Source organism: Mytilus californianus, unplaced genomic scaffold (genome assembly GCF_021869535.1).
Source record: "Mytilus californianus isolate M0D057914Y unplaced genomic scaffold, xbMytCali1.0.p SCAF_15, whole genome shotgun sequence".
Classification (NCBI taxonomy): domain Eukaryota; kingdom Metazoa; phylum Mollusca; class Bivalvia; order Mytilida; family Mytilidae; genus Mytilus; species Mytilus californianus.
This window is the reverse complement of record NW_026262637.1, coordinates 5,830,556-5,851,487: the sequence shown is the minus strand read 5'-3', so window position 1 is coordinate 5,851,487 and position 20,932 is coordinate 5,830,556. Positions and strand designations below refer to the sequence as shown.

At 31.4% G+C, this 20,932-nt stretch overlaps 2 protein-coding genes across 4 annotated transcripts in view; one reads left to right on the top strand and one right to left on the bottom strand.

Moving 5' to 3' along the window:
• Positions 1-20,932, top strand: part of LOC127725256 (activating signal cointegrator 1 complex subunit 3-like) — a 245,930-nt gene that overhangs the window by 154,865 nt on the left and 70,133 nt on the right. For both annotated transcript variants that reach the window (XM_052232125.1, XM_052232124.1), the window contains exon 35: positions 346-471. In XM_052232125.1, the coding sequence (XP_052088085.1) occupies positions 346-471 (126 nt within the window). The remainder of the gene's footprint in view (positions 1-345; positions 472-20,932) is intronic.
• The window catches only part of LOC127725262 (uncharacterized), a 31,659-nt gene continuing 21,079 nt past the window's right edge, over positions 10,353-20,932 (bottom strand). Inside the window, exons 2-6 of one of the 2 annotated variants that reach the window (XM_052232134.1) lie at positions 19,340-19,448; positions 16,755-17,039; positions 14,042-14,386; positions 13,514-13,657; positions 10,353-11,925 (exon numbers count right to left, since the gene is read on the bottom strand). In XM_052232134.1, the coding sequence (XP_052088094.1) occupies positions 11,723-11,925; positions 13,514-13,657; positions 14,042-14,386; positions 16,755-17,039; positions 19,340-19,409 (1,047 nt within the window). In that variant the 5' untranslated portion in view covers positions 19,410-19,448 and the 3' untranslated portion in view covers positions 10,353-11,722. Of the gene's footprint in view, positions 11,926-13,513; positions 13,658-14,041; positions 14,387-16,754; positions 17,040-19,339; positions 19,765-20,932 lie in introns of those variants that run through there. The other variant, XM_052232135.1, reaches the window with a different exon arrangement.

Genomic DNA, 20,932 nt, shown 5'->3' with positions numbered 1-20,932 from the left:
ATAATGCTGTTCAATGACAGATTGTTGAGGTCGCTAATCAAATGGACTAGTGCAGTTTAATATTTAAAATTTATCTACAGTTTGCAAAAATCCCCAAATAAGCTGTTAGCATGAAACAGGTAAAATTTTTATCATAGATAAAATCTGCTAAGGTTCAAGTTGTCTGGTTTAACATTATTATTGAAAAGACACCAACCTAACAACATAACAAAATCACACACTAAAGTGTCTAGCCTGCTTGTAGTTTTAATTGTTTATAAGATCTAAAGTCAGAATATACAGAATAAGTGGGAAGTAATTAATGTATATGGATTATTAATTATGAATTGTTTTGTATTATTTAAGTCTGTTAGAAGTATTACCAGACCACTTGAATGCTGAGATAGTAGCAGGGACCATCACCTCTAAACAAGATGCCATGGACTATATTACATGGACCTATTTCTTTAGGAGACTAGTGATGAACCCAAGGTAAGTGCTGGTGCTGATTGGTGCAGGAACCATCACTTCTAAACAAGATGCCATGGACTATATATATTACATGGACCTATTTCTTTAGGAGACTAGTGATGAACCCAAGGTAAGTGCTGATTGGTGCAGGAACCATCACTTCTAAACAAGATACCATGGACTATATTACATAGATCTATTTCTTTAGGAGACTAGTGATGAACCCAAGGTAAATGCTGATTGGTGCAGGGACCATAACTTCTAAATAAGATGAACCTTTTTATTTCATAATTGGTTGGGACAATTTGATCCAATTTTTGAAATGCGTTGTAGACTAGCATTTAAATCAAATATGTACCCCTCTGATTGAGGTGACTGGCAATGAGTGCATATTAGTATAGATTAGCATTTAAATCAAATATGTACCCCTCTGATTGAGGTGACTGGCAATGAGTGCATATTAGTATAGATTAGCATTTAAATCAAATATGTACCCCTCTGATTGAGGTGACTGGCAATGAGTGTATATTAGTATAGATTAGCTTTTAAATCAAATATGTACCCCTCTGATTGAGGTGACTGGCAATGAGTGCATATTAGTATAGATTAGCATTTAAATCAAATATGTACCCCTCTGATTGAGGTGACTGGCAATGAGTGTATATTAGTATAGATTAGCATTTAAATCAAATATGTACCCCTCTGATTGAGGTGACTGGCAATGAGTGCATATTAGTATAGATTAGCATTTAAATCAAATATGTACCCCTCTGATTGAGGTGACTGGCAATGATTGTATATTAGTATAGATTAGCATTTAAATCAAATATGTACCCCTCTGATTGAGGTGACTGGCAATGAGTGCATATTAGTATAGATTAGCATTTAAATCAAATATGTACCCCTCTGATTGAGGAGAGTGGCTATGATTGTATATTAGTATAGACTAACATTTAAATCATATATGTACCCCTCTGATTGAGGAGACTGGCAATGAGTGTATATTAGTATAGATTAGCATTTAAATCAAATATGTACCCCTCTGATTGAGGAGAGTGGCTATGATTGTATATTAGTATAGACTAACATTTAAATCATATATGTACCCCTCTGATTGAGGAGACTGGCAATGAGTGTATATAAGTATAGACTAACATTTAAATCATATATGTACCCCTCTGATTGAGGTGACTGGCAATGAGTGTATATTAGTATAGACTAACATTTAAATCAAATATGTACCCCTCTGATTGAGGAGAGTGGCTATGATTGTATATTAGTATAGACTAACATTTAAATCATATATGTACCCCTCTGATTGAGGAGACTGGCAATGAGTGTATATAAGTATAGACTAACATTTAAATCATATATGTACCCCTCTGATTGAGGTGACTGGCAATGAGTGTATATTAGTATAGACTAACATTTAAATCAAATATGTACCCCTCTGATTGAGGAGAGTGGCTATGATTGTATATTAGTATAGACTAACATTTAAATCATATATGTACCCCTCTGATTGAGGAGACTGGCAATGATTGTATATTAGTATAGACTAACATTTAAATCATGTATGTACCCCTCTGATTGAGGAGACTGGCAATGAGTGTATATTAGTATAGACTAACATTTAAATCAAATATGTACCCCTCTGATTGAGGAGACTGGCAATGAGTGTATATTAGTATAGATTAGCATTTAAATCAAATATGTACCCCTCTGATTGAGGAGAGTGGCTATGATTGTATATTAGTATAGACTAACATTTAAATCATATATGTACCCTTCTGATTGAGGAGACTGGCTATGATTGTATATTAGTATAGACTAACATTTGAATCATATATGTACCTCTCTGATTGAGGAGACTGGCTATGATTGTATATTAGTATAGACTAACATTTGAATCATATATGTACCTCTCTGATTGAGGAGACTGGCTATGATTGTATATTAGTATAGACTAACATTTGAATCATATATGTACCCCTCTGATTGAGGAGAGTGGCAATGATTGTATGTTAGTATAGACTAACATTTAAATCATATATGTACCCCTCTGATTGAGGAGACTGGCAATGATTGCATATTAGTATAGATTAACATTTGAATGAAATAGGTGATATTTTAAGGTAAGATCACATGAAAAGATAACATTTTCATAATGAGACTACTGTGTGATCTCTTCATTTGAAACTACAATTTCAGTGTTGACAGACATATGATCACTGACTTGCCAACTCTGACTGTAATGCCCCTGGTTCAGAGATGATGTATCATTCATTACTTGGACCTGTTTGATAGATACTGGAAGTCTTAATAAGTCAAAAGATGGACTTATCATTCATTACTTGGACCTGTTTGATAGATACTGGAAGTCTTCATAAGTCAAAAGATGGACTTATAATTCATCACTTTGAACTAGTTCTTGAAAATTAAATGAGGATAAAGCTTCAGAGAACTAGACAACATATTAATTTGATCTGGATTTGAAAATATTCATAAACCTGCCCCAGGATCTGTTGTAATTGTGTGTATTTGATAATCTTGTTCTGTGAAATAATGATCCATTTAATAACAAGAAAAGTCACAAAAAGTTGTGATTTAGTGAGATTATGGAATAAGTAAATCCCTATTGTTATTTTGGACTATGCAAATATATCTTCAGTAACTATGAATTTATATATAGATCAGTTTGGTTTACAATAATTGTATTTGTATTAAGATTTCTTCTGGCATAAATTTGTGATTTTCAAGTCTCTATCTGGAAACATGTGTATAATACCAAAACTACTTGAACTACCCAATGTGGAGATGGTTTGTCAATGGGAGGTAACTCTTAGTAATTTAAGAAAATATATCAGATACATTTTTATTACTGAAAGTTAATGTAGATTCATGGATCATTTCTGTGAACAGAATAAAAATCATTAAAAATTGAATAGTATTTCTCATTTTTGTATAGTATCAATTTCTTTTAGATACAAAATATAAAGATTTCATTTAGCAGATTTTACAAAGTATTGCCCCTAAATAAACAGCAGATTTGTCCCTCGTACACAGAAGTTCCACAATTAATACACTATGTATAGGATTAATGTTCCCTTAAGCTAGCATCACCATCAATCAGAATCTCAATTTTAATGAATTTGTGATATGATTAATTTTCTGATGAATCTGACACTGGACTGAAATTGATCAGTTAATGTGATTGAAGTGAAATGAACAGATATCCATTCTTCAAGTAATTAAGAGAGAAAACTAATAAATAAAACAGATGAAAATAAAAACTGCAGATTTTTTGTAAGTTAGAAAAGAATATCCTCCCATAAAATATAAACTTAATGAATAATTTACAACAGCTCATTCAATTAATAGATGTATCCTATAGAAGTGTACTATTACCTTTAAAAGCCAAGGGTGACGGAACATTCAATTAATAGATGTATCCTATAGAAGTGTAATATTACATTTAAAAGCCTAGGGTGACCATAGGTTTGCATGCAGTAATGAAAACAGCAATTTATCCATAATCATTGAAAAAGAGCTTGCCTCAGGTGACATGTTTTTTCTGTGTATTGATGATATTGGCATTGAAAATGAACCAGGGCAAATATGGTCATAGTAGCCCTGCTTTTTGTATTGTATATCTAGTAGTGGTTTACATCATTGTCAATTGGTCTCTGATGGATAGTTGTCTCATTACCCTGCCTTTTGTATTGTATATCTAGTAGTGGTTTACATCATTGTCCATTGGTCTCCTGATGGATAGTTGTCCCATTACCCAGCCTTTTGTACTGTATATCTAGTAGTGGTTTACATCATTGTCAATTGGTCTCTGATGGATAGTTGTCATATTACCCTGCCTTTTGTATTGTATATCTAGTAGTGGTTTACATCATTGTCCATTGGTCTCTGATGGATAGTTGTCTCATTACCCTGCCTTTTGTATTGTATATCTAGTAGTGGTTTACATCATTGTCCATTGGTCTCTGATGGATAGTTGTCTCATTACCTTGCCTTTTGTATTGTATATCTAGTAGAGGTTAACATCATTGTCCATTGGTCTCTGATGGATAGTTGTCTCATTACCCTGCCTTATGTATTGTATATCTAGTAGTGATTAACATCATTGTCCATTAGTCTCTGTTGGATAGTTGTCTCATTACCCTGCCTTTTGTATTGTATATCTAGTAGTGGTTTACATCATTGTCCATTGGTCTCTGATGGATAGTTGTCTCATTACCCTGCCTTTTGTATTGTATATCTAGTAGTGGTTTACATCATTGTCCATTGGTCTCTGATGGATAGTTGTCATATTACCCTGCCTTTTGTATTGTATATCTAGTAGTGGTTTACATCATTGTCCATTGGTCTCTGATAGATAGTTACATTAGCCTGCCTTTTGTACTGTATATCTAGTAGTGGTTTAGATCATTGTCCATTGGTCTCTGATGGATAGTTGTCTCATTACCCTGCCTTTTGTATTGTATATCTAGTAGTGGTTTACATCATTGTCCATTGGTCTCTGATGGATAGTTGTCTCATTACCCTGCCTTTTGTATTGTATATCTAGTAGTGGTTTAGATCATTGTCCATTGGTCTCTGATGGATAGTTGTCTCATTACCCTGCCTTTTGTATTGTATATCTAGTAGTGGTTTACATCATTGTCCATTGGTCTCTGATGGATAGTTGTCACATTAGCCTGCCTTTTGTACTGTATATCTAGTAGTGGTTTAGATCATTGTCCATTGGTCTCTGATGGATAGTTGTCTCATTACCCTGCCTTTTGTATTGTATATCTAGTAGAGGTTAACATCATTGACCATTTTTCTCTGATGGATAGTTGTCTCATTACCCTGCCTTTTGTATTGTATATCTAGTAGAGGTTAACATCATTGACCATTGGTCTCTGTTGGATAGTTGTCTCATTACCCTGCCTTTTGTATTGTATATCTAGTAGAGGTTAACATCATTGACCATTGGTCTCTGATGGATAGTTGTCTCATTACCCTGCCCTTTGTATTGTATATCTAGTAGTGGTTTACATCATTGTCCATTGGTCTCTGATGGATAATTGTCTCATTTGCAATCTTTTTTTTTAATTGAAATACAAGTATCATATTATATCAAAACAACTCTTTTATGATTTTTGCATTCTAAGTCTTTTTCTGGAGCTTTGACAATTTTAATTAAATTTTTTAGTTCTGTGTCAGATTGTAGTCATATAGAAACATATACATAAAGATGAAAAGGCCTTTGCTACACACCATACACCCTGATTCATTTGAGTCAACACATGACAGTCAAAGGCAATTCTTGTTGTAAACTTAAACACGACAGATTCACAATATGACTTCACTAAAAATAAAGATGCTATTTTATAGCTTGGTATGCGGTATGGGTTTTGCTCATTGTTGAAGGCCTTTCAGTGAACTATAGTTACTAACTTTTACCTATTTGGTCTCTAATGGATGTTGTCTCATACCACAACTTCTTATTTATATATTTCAAATCACTACATAAATAACCACTTGTCAAAGCCTAAAACAAAGAACCACAGTTTTTATTTTATAGTTGTTCCTCATCTTAACATCACAGTGAGATCTTTGGCTTTAAGAAAATGTTTTAACCTCACTGAGATTCAAAACGGCTTGCAGTGTGGACCATCAGCTATCAGCTTTAATGATGCTCAGAACTTTAGATAGGTTCTAAGTCTATATTAACCGAAATAATACTTAGCTCTCATTAATACTGTAACTGAATCATAGCGATGTTTTCTGTCAATTGAAATGCATGAGAAATTGAATCAGAACTTTGTTTCATATAATATAAGCTTCTTAATATTAAAGTAGACAGTTTGTTTAACTTTAATTTTTAGAAAGCATCGCTAGACATAATATTTGTAGCTTAATACAACATCAATACACTGTAGCATGTAATACAACAAAACTTTGTTGATATTTCCATTCTGTCCCACATCAATACACTGTAGCGTGTAATACAACAAAACTTTGTTGATATTTCCACTCTGTCCCACATCAATAAGACAAACATTAAGCTGTGTTTCTGTTGATAATTGTATTTAATCTGTAAATAAGCATGTGAGATCCTGAATTGACAAAAGATGACGATTGCTTTATAGAACATCTGTGGAAATGGACAAAATAAACATTTACATTTTTACAAGTGATTTGCTGTTCAAATAATCAGGGTTTTGTGATATCAGAGGCCAGACAGAAGGGAATCTGTGTAAAAAAAGGGGCTTTTATTGTATAAATAAGGGCATTGCAATGGATACCCTAACTTTTTTAATTTCAAAACATTTTGACATTCACATTGTTAATTCTGATATATTTTGTACTATCCAGAAGCAGACGACTAAGACATAATTGTATATCATACTATCTTCCTACAATTCTCTTGTGATTGTCTTACTTGGTTTGATAAATCAGGCAACAGATGATGGTATTTGAAGTAAGATCAAACCAATGTTTGTACTATTTGATAACTTCTAAGAAAAGTGACTGTTGTTGAAATTTAAGAGAACAATTTTTTGTTGTTGTTTTGATGTAAGCAGCTATTATGTTTTTTGCTATTGGTTGTGAGTCCCTCGGCTAGTTAATTCCTTTGGATGTTAAGTTAAAAGACCATCACTGTTGCTATTTGGTAATTTCCATGCATTGCTTTTTCTGTTTTTAGACGTGCATATACTGATTTTGTGTCATGGATGGATACCTCATATCCTTTCTTTTCTATGATATCATCAGATTAGTCTCCTTTGCGCCAAGCTCTTAAGATACAACTTTTCTCCCTTGCTCTGACACTTTATTTGTTAGAATTGCCTATTTATAACTTTTCTCCAGGGGCGGATTCAGGCGGGGGTGTGCACCCTACCTAAAATTTACAAAGCATGGGGTGTCCTCAGCTTAATAAAGAATATTTGGATAATTTTACCTCAAAACAAATTTTGCATCGCTCCGCTAGGCGAAAATTTAAGTTTGCGCCCCCCCCCCCCCCCCCCCCCCCCCCCCCCCCCCCCCCCCCCCCCCCAAGCCTAAAATCCTGCATCCGCCTCTGTTCTCATATATGAGTTTGCTTCCGAATATAGGAAGGATTTGATACTTGGTCTGGAACTATACTTTGCATAACTTATAGTGTTGAAATAAGTCTGCCCTTCATATTGTAAACTAATACAATAAACTCTCTAATGTCTAGATACCTTTGCTCTGATCATTGCTCATTGTAAAAGTCTAAGGGAGTAAGTGCTTGTTTGGGTTCAAAGTCAGTTAACATGTTCAACTGACAATACTTAACAGCAAAGTTTTTCTACAGTATTAACGACTAAAAAAGCCTGCTAACAGATACAAAATACTGACTGCATTACATTGTGTAGAACCTTTTATTCCCGTCAACCCTTGTGTGTTGGGTCAGTGTTTCTGTAAAATTATATTATTTGTTAATCATTGATTGATTTCATGCTTTGAACACATATTGTAAAATAATTGGAAAATGAGTAATTTTGTGCTGTTGAGTCAGGCTATCTGTATTCTGCCGATGCTTTTGATAGTTCAATTTAGAGGCTATTTGTTTAATTGATCACGAGAATGATAAAAGATTGGTCAATAGTTTGCCGACAGTTGCACAAAGTTTGTATTTTTAGTCATACTGATCAATACATGGCCTGGAAATGCACTCAAATTGATGATGGTAAAATTGAGTCCATTGGATATGATTGATGATGAGATTTAAATTGTCCTCGAGCAGGTTTTTTTATTGGAAAAAGATAAAATATTTATTATACTTTGTTTGCTTGGATTGGTTTGTCTTTTATCTGGAAACAATATAACTTTGAAAGGGTTGTAAAATCTGTATTCATCTTACTGTTACAAACTGGTACAGAAAATAGCTGGTAGAGGTTTTTACACTAAGATATTATTATTATAAACTTTGTTTTTTTAACAACAGACAACAGACTAAACATATTGATATTTGACTTCATTCATTTAGATTTTCTATCACCAGGCACATTATAATTTATAAATAAAACAAGTTTTTTCACAATTTTATTAAACTCGAGTGCTTGACATGTTGTGTAGACACTTGTCTATTGTTAAGGACTCGATGTCTGTAGGTTTTGTATTGTTGTATTGTTGTGTTGTTGTGTTGCTGTCTCTACCTTATCTTATTTTATTCATACTTAAAAAAGATAATTTCTAAAAATGCTCAACTGGACTTGATTTTCAGCTATACATTCTTTATTGTTTTTAAGGTTTTCATATAAATTTCAAAAGCTGAACATATAAAATATTGTGCTGTTGTTCTCCTATATGTGGTACACTTGCACAAATCCTAACAGGAAATAGTAAATGTTACAATTTGGCTGACATTTGACGATAAAGAGTCTTTATATATAGAAATCGACATGAAATGGTCCCTATTCTGTGTAGATTAGCCAGGACTAAACACCTTGTTGACTTCCATAAGTGTTAGTGATACTAAGATAAGATCAGTTTAAATAATCCATGTGAACCAATTTTGTCACAAATAATAGGAACAGGGAAGACCGTATGATATTTGTTGACTCTGAAGTCGTTTAATAATAGCAGATAATTCCACCTACAAACAATCATCAATCATATGTTGATCATATGTATATAAATGGTAAATTTCAATTTTTGGCAAGTGTGGGAAAAAGTGAAAGTTTGGAGTGTCTTTCTCAGTGATGATCTCCACATTGTTTGATTGAATGAAGTTACTGTTTGTAAAATAGAAGTAATTTATGTATTCAAATAAGATTTGTATGAGACATTTTTCGTGAGAACTGTATATAACAATGTGTTTATTGTTAAGGATAAATCTGATCTACAGCGGCATTAAAATGATCCTCCTGTAATGAGGAGGAAGACCAATAATAGTCTTGTTAATGGGGAATAGGATCATTATTAAGTTTTTGTATTGTAGGTCTAAATTCTTTTGTCATTATATCTTTGTGACATTTTAGGATTGAAGTTTTTAAAGAGCCATAAAAAGAAAAATGTCACATCCATACTGTCTTACATTCTGTACAATTTGCTAGATGTGAGCTCTGATATGAAATGATTTATTGATTATGTAGAAGGTTAAGATTTTATATAGATGTACATGGAATATGTTTTGTTTTTGTTTCATTATTTTTGACTGATGATTTTACTTTGCTGTCACATCCATCCTCATGTCCAGTTGAAAATTGTTTTACTTTTTTCTATGAGTTGCAGACAGATCCAGAACAATACTGACCTGAACTTTGTTCGTGTTGTTGTTTTTGCTTTTGTAGTTTAATCATTTTCTTATTCAGACTGCTTGGTCAGATTTTAATTTTTCTTGAAGATAAAATAAGGAAGTATAAATTTTTGATTTTAGCAGCTCAGATGGAGGGTCACTAGTCATATTGAGAAAAATATAATATGTATTTTTAAGTCTTGAAATAATTTTTTGAAAGTCCAGTAAATGTTTCAATTTTTTTTTTTGTCAAGTATGCATGGCAATGATTTTTTTTGTTTAAGCTGAAGGTAATTGTATGAGTGTATTTGAACAAATTAAGACCATATACCTTCAAAGATTTCTTATTTGAAATACACAGCTGCTTATAAAGGCAACACATCAACACTGAAAATTTAAACCTATGTTTCTGTAAAAATTCTATTTATTGAAACAATCATAAGTGTTGGTTATTATTGACTGCAGTTGGAATGGTACCTTGATTGACTTTCTCTCAAGCTGTATCTGTGATATCCATGCTATGTGCATGACTACATGTATTTTTTTTAATTGTATAAGCTCTAAAAATAAGTCTGTAGGATATTAAGCAGAAACACATGCCATTGCCAAAGCTTTGTAAAGAACACGAACTACATCAAATTATTATAATTAATTTAATGATAATTTAATGAAATAGAAATTAGCACAACTTAAACATACAGAAAATGAGGAACAAAACAGAATGCAGACAAAAATGTATGGAAAGCAATGTCAGACATAAATAATGATATGATTAACAATGTATGAAAAACAATTAGGGACATAATTTAATTTAGGAATTATTTACATCAGTCTATGAGTGCACGAAGTATGAGAGTGAGTTATGACACATAAATAACAAGAGTATGGTAAGCAATATGGGTCATAACTTATGAAATAGGATGAATAGCAAATATGGAAACCAAGAATAGCCATAACTTAAGACATGAAATATATAACAATGACAATATTGCACTAACATATTGAGTGTGTCCAAATATTGGCACATATCACAGATTAATAACAAGTTTCTACTGACTTGTGGTATAGTTTACATTGCACATATACTCATATCATATATATTTGGAAATTTTCGCATGTGTCTCTTTATCACTATTTTTCACAGTATATTTTAATGCAAAATTTAAATGCATTGTACATGGTTGTGTAACAAGACAACGAACTGTTGAAAGATTAAACTGCTCCTTCTTGGGTCAAAATCACATTCAAAACCAGATGTATAAATAACCTAATATATGGTCATATTGTTCTATGACAAAGATATATTAATAAGGCCAAATGTAAAAATACATACTAAAGAAAAACTTTTTGAGTCTGTTCAGCAAAATTAAAATGTTGCAGTAGCATTATGATTTCTTTAAAAACTTAAAGTTATGACTTCTAGAGAATTAAATGCAAATAAAATTATGTTTTGTAACCTGAACATTTTTTTTGTTATATGATGAATTACATTGCTTTTTCTTATTTTGTACAATTCTTGTTCAAAGTAAATGAATATAAAGTTTGATTTGTTACATTTTTCTTTTTATAAAGTTACTATATTAAAGTATATTGTCCTCTACAAAGTTCTTCTCCCTGACAACAACCTCATCAGCTACATGACAACAACCTCATCATCTATATTGCACTTGAAGAATCATTAAGGCACTTTTCACAAATTGTGCCAACAAATGTTTTGACAAATATATTTATAAACATATGTTTATCTATGACGTTTAAATTTCTGGCACGGTATCCCAGCTTAGTATCTAAATCTGTTACTATCATAGTACTACGACATCCCATAATATTTATATCTACATTCTACTCAAATATTCTTCTTCTTTTGCCAAGAATCTTTCTTCATTGTTTATCTTTCGTTTGGAATACTTCTAATGTTTTCAAAAACAACAATCTGCCATTTTTTGGAGATCACATGAATGTTTATTTTGATTGAGATTAAGCAATTGATGTAAAAGCTTTTAGATGCTACACATCCATATAGTTGTAACAAGGTTCCGTCCGACTTTGTCTGAATTCTGTACTGTTTCTGTAGGCAGGATTCTGTACTTCCATAAATCTATTTTTGTTGTCCCGTCTCCGTCTCTCTTTATACCATTTTACTGCCAGTAAGACCAGAAGTATTACCAGTATCAAGCTTAATGTACCTATTACCCCTCCGACTATCTCCGCTAAAAAAAACAAAGGAAAATTAATTCATAATTGTTTATAAAATATTTTAAAAATATGGATAATACAAATAATGTCAAGACTATTCCAAAATTTCAAAGTGGTATACAAAACCAAGTCATACACAATCAAAATAAGAAATACACTAAAGGAAGGGGGTGAAATTAAGTACTACAACTTTAACTGTAGTATGGCCTTGTGTTTAGTATGTGACAAAATATTATTATAAAACTCTGAAGAGTATATTTTGACCTTTTTTAATAGAAGAACTACTTGTTTCTTTGTTTACTGTTGCATTGAGTTCAAGATTGTAGGAAATATAACTTTATATAATAATTGATGATATAAAATGATGAAAAATAGTACAATTAGGCTGATGTCCAATGATTTACTCAATGCTACCATCATTTTCTAATCAAATGTATCAAACATGCCAGTAATGGGATATACAGTTCAGAAAACAAAAGTACCCTGATCGTTTTAACATCTGTCAATGTTTATATTTAGATACAGGCACACTTTGACATGTTTATTTTTATCTTTAATTAAAATTTCTGCTGGTATTAGATTGTACAGCTGTAGACCGCTGTAGACAGATAGTGCATCCATTTGTTAAGACTGTGTTGTTATCCTTTCTCATAGTTCAGATATTGAACTAACCTATTTAATTTTTTTTTAATTTTCGAGTAATAAGGGCGTTTGTAAATTTTCAGGTAAAAAAAATATGTGTTGTTTTAGAACAGAACATAGACATTTAGTTTGAAAGGCCCCTTCCCCCCCAAAAAAATTGATTCACAGTAATAATGAAAAATTATATTCTGTATCAGTTCTAGTGGGCACTGATTTATTTTGTTTATAAAATTTGATACATATGCCATGGAAGTATAGTATAATGTACTTAAAGAATTATAAATGAAAGATAATCAGTCTTATGCTTTCAGATACTGTTTGTATGAAATATTGAATCAAGCAGGCTAGCCAAGCAGGACTCTTAACTTTTTTTATTATCACAGTTTGAGGTTTATTGATAAAACAAATCTTGATTTTTCTATCTGACTAATCATGAGGAAAAATATTGAATCTATGATAAGTAGACAGTAAAGGGTTAGTCTAAAAAATAAATCATAGTTGGTAGATTTTAGATTCTAACTAGTTATATGCCTCAGTAAGTTGAAGGTAGCTTTGCTAGGAAGACGAGCCATCTCTTTTGATTATTAATATACGGGTACAGCGATTTAATTTAAAATCTGTTATTTAGCTGTCTTAGAACACACTTTCATAACTAACTCTGATAAATTCCTACCAACAATGGTGTCTTATTTTTCCATATCATTGTCTAGAATCCGGTGCCGGTAGCCATCAGATTCATTCTTTTCTTATATTTTTGTTTGATTTATTTGTTAGTGTTTAATGCCACCTTCAATGCCTATTACTCTTTAATTGCAGTTATTTTTTTTTCTGAAGAAGCATGAAACCTAGAGAACCACCAACATCAGGTAGTGGTATCCCTTCAAATACGCCCCTATCTCTTAAATACCAACTGTATTTCCCTTTCCATCTGTTGCTGTGATTTCTTTTAAGTATACTTACCAAAAGGTAGTTTATTTTCTGGTTCTGTGTACTGTGGGTTAATCCTGATTGGTATGGTTTGTTCTTTAAGATGGAGCGGTGCTGATGTTTTCTGCTGTATAGAGGTTGTGGGTTCTTTGGTTGTTGTTGTAATGGGAGGCGTGGCTGAAAGATGCAGAAAGTCACAAGATGAACAATTGTTATCCCAAATATCCTACACAATGTAATGTTCTAAATGAATTTTATACTTTGGTTAATTTCAAATGAGTCAGGAACCCTACAATACAAAAGTGAGTATACAAAGGAGTTGTAACCCTACACAAAAATAATTAAAGGACATCTAGAGGGCAAGTTAACAAGTAGTAAACATCTGTCTTATATCTATTGACAATTACATTAGAGAAAAATTCTGATAAGCTTTATTTCTATTACTGGGTTGCTGCCACTACTGATGACCTACAGGGTTTTAACTAGTCCAGTATCATTACATATTATTGTTACTATTTACAGTATTTTCTTTGATTGATTCAAGTTAAAACATGTAGTTACCTTCAAAATAAAGCCAGAATCCTTTATGGTTACTGATACTGTTGGTATTTAGTTGGATCAGTAACTCATTAGATGACATAACCAACGGTTCATTCCACCGTCTCCCACATAACGTAACACTCCTCCGTCCATCCTTGGCATACATCCAGTCGATACACCCATAACTTCCATTACTCTCCAGATCCATGTCGATCACATGTAACTTGACCGTTTGGTATTTTTCGACTCTTATATTTGTGATACAGTGGTGGTTAAACCCATAGTTATTAGGATAGTTTGGTGTTTTAATGTACCCTCTCTGTTCTGTTACTAATGGAGTATCACAGATATTGTACGACTCAGCAGCTGAAACAAGAAATAATTTGTTTTGAAATATTTGCCACTGGGCAAACTATGTAATTTTAGGTTAAACAATGTGATCACTTCAACTTTAATATATAAGCAATGTAGCAAATAAAATTTGAAGTTGATTGTAAAGGACAATATATCCAGATATATACAGTACCAAACGAAAAAAAAACTTCTAAAAAAAATTTTTTAAATGTCCTAAATTTACTAAATCTTCAAATTTGCACCCAATATTATATGTCTTGTCCCCAAAGTTTAATATTATAGTCTTGCACCTATGATTTTATCTTTGTTAGAATTTTGATAGTACAGATCATAGATAATTGAGAACAGGTGTGTCCAGGTGATCTGACTACTCTAGTTTAATAAATGTTCAAAGTTTATGGAGTATAAATTACTAACTTGTTTAATAAATCATTAGAAATAAGACTTCCAATTTCAGTCTAATGCATGCATAATTCAAACATGAATTTATTTACTTTGATAAAAATCAGAAAATGTATCCGTAGAAAAGCTTCTGATACACAGGCACTTATGTCTGATGAAATTTGTTTTCCCCTATACATGTATTTGTTATCCAGAAATAAAATTTATTGTTTACCTTTTTACAAATAATTGCTATAATGTTAACATTTTAGTCAATACAGTTCAAGGATGAAAGTTGGAAAAGAGGGAAAAACACAAAAAGAAAAAAAAAACATTGCTACTTTACTATATAATTAGCATAATATAAGATTATTTGTTAAAATTAGGTCACATTTGAATTCAGAACATTGCTATATAACTTTTAACACTCTACATCTGCTACACAAAAAGGACATCTGCTGTCCCCAGAAGACAGATGGAGCTCTTATTTGTTGTTGTCGTCTGCTAAAGAATTGGGAGGGAAAACATTTCAAATTTATTTGAATAAGAATTTAAATTAAATTCTTTTGAAGAACAAAACTTCAGTGAAGTTCAGTTCAATGCAATGATAATTAATGTACTTTTTTATCAGAAAGTTTTAACGATGTTAGAATAATTGTTTGTTTTGAAAGTTTTGTAGTAGTAATAGTAAATAGGATATTTTGGTGTAACATATGTCAATAAGCCATAGTAAATCAGCCATAAAGAATAAGCTTATGAATTTTTATATTCCTAATAAAGTTGTGGTTTTTCTATTTAAACCGTTATGACTTTTATATGTATGAGTCTATTGTTAATTATGACTGTGGTCAATCGTGGCATTATTTCATTAGATGTTAATGTGTGATCAATTATTCCAGTTATGGGAAAAGGGTTTAATTTCTTACAACTTGATACAAAAAATTACTATATTCTATTCCCTTTGCCCCAATTTTTAGGAATTTGATTTCTGGCTTTTAACTATTTTTATGCAAGTAGTTTTCATAAAAAAAAATGTAAAAAATCCCAATCCCCCACCACCATCAAACAAAATTGTTAAAAAAGTTTAAATGAGAATCTAGGAATATTTGTTTATGGCCTTAATAATAATAAGATGACTTGTAATCTTCATAACTTTGTTATCATTTTGGCTGGCATTTAAATTAAAAACTTTCTAAGCAAAAATTTCAAAATATCAAAATATCTTTTCTTGCAAAAAGCCAGCCTAATGCATTGAATTATGTAACTTCAAGATAGAAACTTTAAATAATCATACAGAAATAAGTGTGTTAACTAGACTTCTTTGATTTGAAAAGATATATACAAATTTTACTATCTTGTCTACAGGAATTCATGTTTTCTGATATTAATTATAGACGGAAGACAAAATACCTCCAGCCATAATTACCCCCATGGAGTACTGTTATAAATTTTTCCTCCCAGGTTATTTTTAGTGAGATAGGGAGATACATTACATGGTGTGATGCTGGCTTTATCATGATCTGTTGTTAGGCTCATCTGCATCATTTATTGTATTGATTTCATAGTTAAAGGTTCATTTGGTTTTAGCACTTAGAATTCTAATGCTTTTGCAGCACATTGGCCATGCTATTTTTCGCATAATTTATACTTAAGTTTTAGATTTTGCATACACCTACAGTTCCAAGATCTAGCTGGCTTTCTTTTTTATGAGCTTTTGTTCTACACTGCTTAAATCTGGCTCTTTTTCATAGCACAGAGAATATATATTCAAAGTCAAAAATAACCAAAAACTTAACATGTTTGCTAATTGATTGTAATTTGAACTGCCCCTTTTAGATAACAAATTTATTCAATTAAATAAATAATTTTCTCCCTCCTTTTATGACTTGCCACCACTAGGCAACAGACTTACTTGGAACATATATTCATAATCTAATGATAAATTTTGTCAAAGGTACCCCTCCCCTCATGACTTGCCCTCGGTAGCCTATAGACTTACCAGGAACACATTGATAATCTATCTGATAATAGCTGCTATCTTTCTGACATTCTGGAATATAGTCATTACTAGCTGGAATGGGTAAAGTACACGATTCCTGACCAACACATGAATGTCGCTCATGGTCCTCGTATATACAGTCTCCTAGCTGGTAACCACATTGTCCACGAGAATTATATCCATAAAATGATTTAGTTATCCGCACCATAAATCCACGTCCACATTGAATGTTAAATGTATTTTGAGCAGGAGGAAGACAGGAGTTCACAGATTTAATCGTACTACCTGAAAAACACAATTTGTATATATGGTTATTAAAGCACAGCTTCTTAAAAGCCACTTCTGTTAGAAGGACATACTGTTTTAACTGATTGCAGCTGTCAGTCAGTAGACATGTGTGTAAAAAGAAGTTAGAATTGTTTATTATCTGTGCTTTTTAAGGTGGAATATTATTTTTTTTACATAGACAACACCCAGGAATGTATTCTTATTGAACTTTACTAATGTATCATAAATAATTATTATTTGTTATCACCGAAAAAGTTATTTATTTTAATTCTATATTGAATAATTCCCATGAGACATCATTTTTGTGGAATTTTATTATTAACCTCTACTGTTCTTCTATTGTTATAAGTATTTGAGATGAAAGACAAGAATTAAATGAAGACAGCTATTTAATTAGATTACAACATGTTATAGGAAGGTTAGATTGCAGGATAGCAAGTGTTATAGTATAATGATATAGCATTTCTCAGTCCTAGGTATAAAATTGAAACACATTTCTCAGTCCTAGGTATAAAATCAAGACGCATTTCTTAGTTCTAGGCATAAAATTGAGATCCATTTCTCTGAGTCCTAGGTATAAAATTGACTATAAGACTCATCTAGTTGTCTCATGGGAACTTTATAATTGAAAGAACCATACATTTTCTATGAAAAAATCAATATTAAGAGGCCTAGAAATAAGTGGTTAGACTTGCCAAACTTTTCTTATCCTGTTCCCTGATGAATCCAGTCTATTGATAAGTTTGACTATACAACACATTTGTTTAAAGTATAATGCAATAATAATTATGACATTGCTTCTCTGGAGCAGTGGGTAGAGGATATAAAAGTGTAATGTTTTATGTCCTAGCTAAAGCTTAAAATCTTTACAGCTTATCATCATCTGCTAGAATTTTTCAATTTTATAACTGAACAGCACAATGAAGCAAAGTTTGTGTGAGTACACAAGAAATTATACGCCTTGTGAAACTAGAAACAATTTAAGTTATTTTATTTTTTTGTTAAGAAAAAGTTAGGAGACATAAGTATGAAAAGGCAGGGCGATTTAAATTAAGCATTGTGTTTAGCTGATCTTTATGCACATTTGATTTGATACATGTACTGAGAGGAACTTGAGAGGGCTATTGTATTGAGAAATTTTCTCATGACTTTACGACAGGGCAATATACATGACTATTGACTGATAGCTAAGGTGATATAGGATCCCATCAACTGATACATTTCATTTATTGATAAATCATGTGACCAGAAAGATATTAAAAGGATATTGTCATGTCTCACATACAAAATATTTATACATATTAATTATTTAAATAGCTTTAAAACATTTCTTGTATCTTTATCAGACAATAGGGTCGTGGGATTTAAATATTTGGTGAGAAAATATTAGTTTTAGGATAGAGGGTCCTATTAGTCTAATGTTAATAAAATTTCAACAATTTCATTAGGTGTGAATTTTGGTTAAATTTTATTGTCTTTAAAAGCAGATGTCAAAATATTTGCCCTATCTTTAAAAAAAACCTTTTAAGGGTTATTTATGTTAGTACTCCAATGTTGTCAGGGATAAAATATAAAATATGTGAAAATATCTTTTTTTTTTTTATCTGGAACTATAATAGATAATGTATTTAGTCCCAGTTCATATTAATAAATCATGTGACCAATTTATAGTGAAAGTGCTAGTAAATGTGATCAATTGAAACCGTTATTATCTTTTATTAATTTTCTTATGTATGAAAAAGGCAAGCTAAAAAAACATATTTTTTTTCTTATTTATCTCTTATGTCAGGATTATCGCAGTTGTTTTCCATTCATTGGTTTATAAAGTCTTAAGACATTGATTTTGTCAGTTTTTGTGAACTTCTCCTTTTTGAATTTACCTTGGAGTTCAGTATTTTTGTAAATATTTTTTTGTAAGCTGATGTTGTTTATTTACATTCAGGAGATGGCAGAATGTTTAAGCATTTGTTGTGACAGATAAATGCATTTTAATATTGCACTTGAGACGTATTGTTATATGCAGCAGATGGTGCACTTTTCTACCTGGAATGAATGTACCTATTTTTCACCAGACTGAAGCTGATTGCTTTGTTAAGTGTTAATTTTTTTGCTTGTTTTTGAGTTCAAAAGAATTTTTTGCTGCAGTAATTAATGCAAAAAGATTTTAACAGCCTGAAAAAATTTTGTTACTTTTAAGCTTCTTATGGAATCAGTTATAAGCAGAAGTCAAGCTGAAAATGTTTCAATTAAATATGTTTAATCTAATTAGAGAATCACAACTAATTAAGAATGCTTACCTTCAATTAAAACAATTAAAATGTTTATTAAAGCAACTGTAATCAACACATAATCCTGAAGGTCTGCCATTCTATAAGTAATCAATTTATAATTCCATCATCGCTGAACCTGCAGTAAAATTGATAAACAGTTTAAACTCTCACTTTATACAATAAACTGTAAAATATTGATGTATTTCAAATGAAGTCAATTTCTCTTTAAGTGGATTGAGAAATATCAGTAACTTTCATGAGTAGCTCTCAGCATCAGTATAATCCACGACAAATATTAACTTATGTCTTTGTTTTCTAAACTAAGATACTAGTGGTTAGTCTACTTAGTTTGACTCTCACTATAAGTACTGACTGTCAAATAGTCTGTGTTTCTTATCTTTATACAGATTAGTATTATACCAACACCTGGACATTTCTACACTGCTCACCTTTTGGGTTTTAATTTTGCCAATATTTGATTGGTTCATTAGCACATCAAAGGATAATTTTAGTCATGTGTGACCAAAAGGGGAGGAGCTAATGGAAAAGATGTTTTTCTCTCTATACAATATTAATTTTAAACAATAAAAATTTATTGCTTGAGTAGTACTTAGAGATGAATACCACCTGTCTTTGAGAATGGACTTTATCGTTTGAAGTGTCCTTTTATCTGTTTAAGGTCTAGAGAACGGGACAGTTGGAAATAGAATTATACTTGACTATTTACATAGGAATAAAAATAAACCCCCAAAACTTAATCTTCTGGCCACATGACCTATTGTGATTGACAACAAAGCCATGGTCACACCTGAATAAAAACTGGCGCGTGGATAGTAATTATATGATGAATGGGTCTTTTGTCAAACCACATGTTGTAGAGATTTTATCTCTGCAGACTCTAAACTTTGCCAACCAATCAGAAAGCTAATATCTATTGAACAAAAGATCTGGCGTGTGGCTATGGTGCACCCGGCACACGACTGTGACCTTAGGTTTATCTGTAGAAATCTGATTAGGGTAGGAGATTTATCTATCAGAGAATATGTTATCACCTGGAAGGCTAAAATAGCGGTATTTTGAGAAGGTACATCTGTCCAAATTTACCTCTATTGCAACAGTTGGACCGAATTTATGTTAAACAATTTTCTTTTTGATCTCAGTAATAATTGAAAAGCACTCAGTGAAAGATAATTTTGATGAAAACTGATCCTAAGTTTTTTTTCTGCAGTTAACAATGAAAAGTGAAGGTAAAAGTTTGATAAGAGAACGTAAAGTTAAATCAGGAAAAATATTGATTTTTCAACAGCTTGCATTTCATAAATGTTTGATTTGATATACCACAAACAAATCAAACATCAAAATATTTATACAGGAAAAAGAAATTATAGTAACTGGAGTTTTAGAATTGAGTATATTTAGTGTAAACAGAAATACTTAGGTAGATTTGACTTATAATATATATATTTCTAAACATAAATTAAAAAATATATGAATAACTAGCATAAGGTTTTGATGTTATTAATAAAACAAAAAGAAAATAATATATATTTATATTGTATGTTTATTAAAGACACAGTTATATTTGAAATATAGCTTTTCTGTGTTTTTATCAAACTTTAA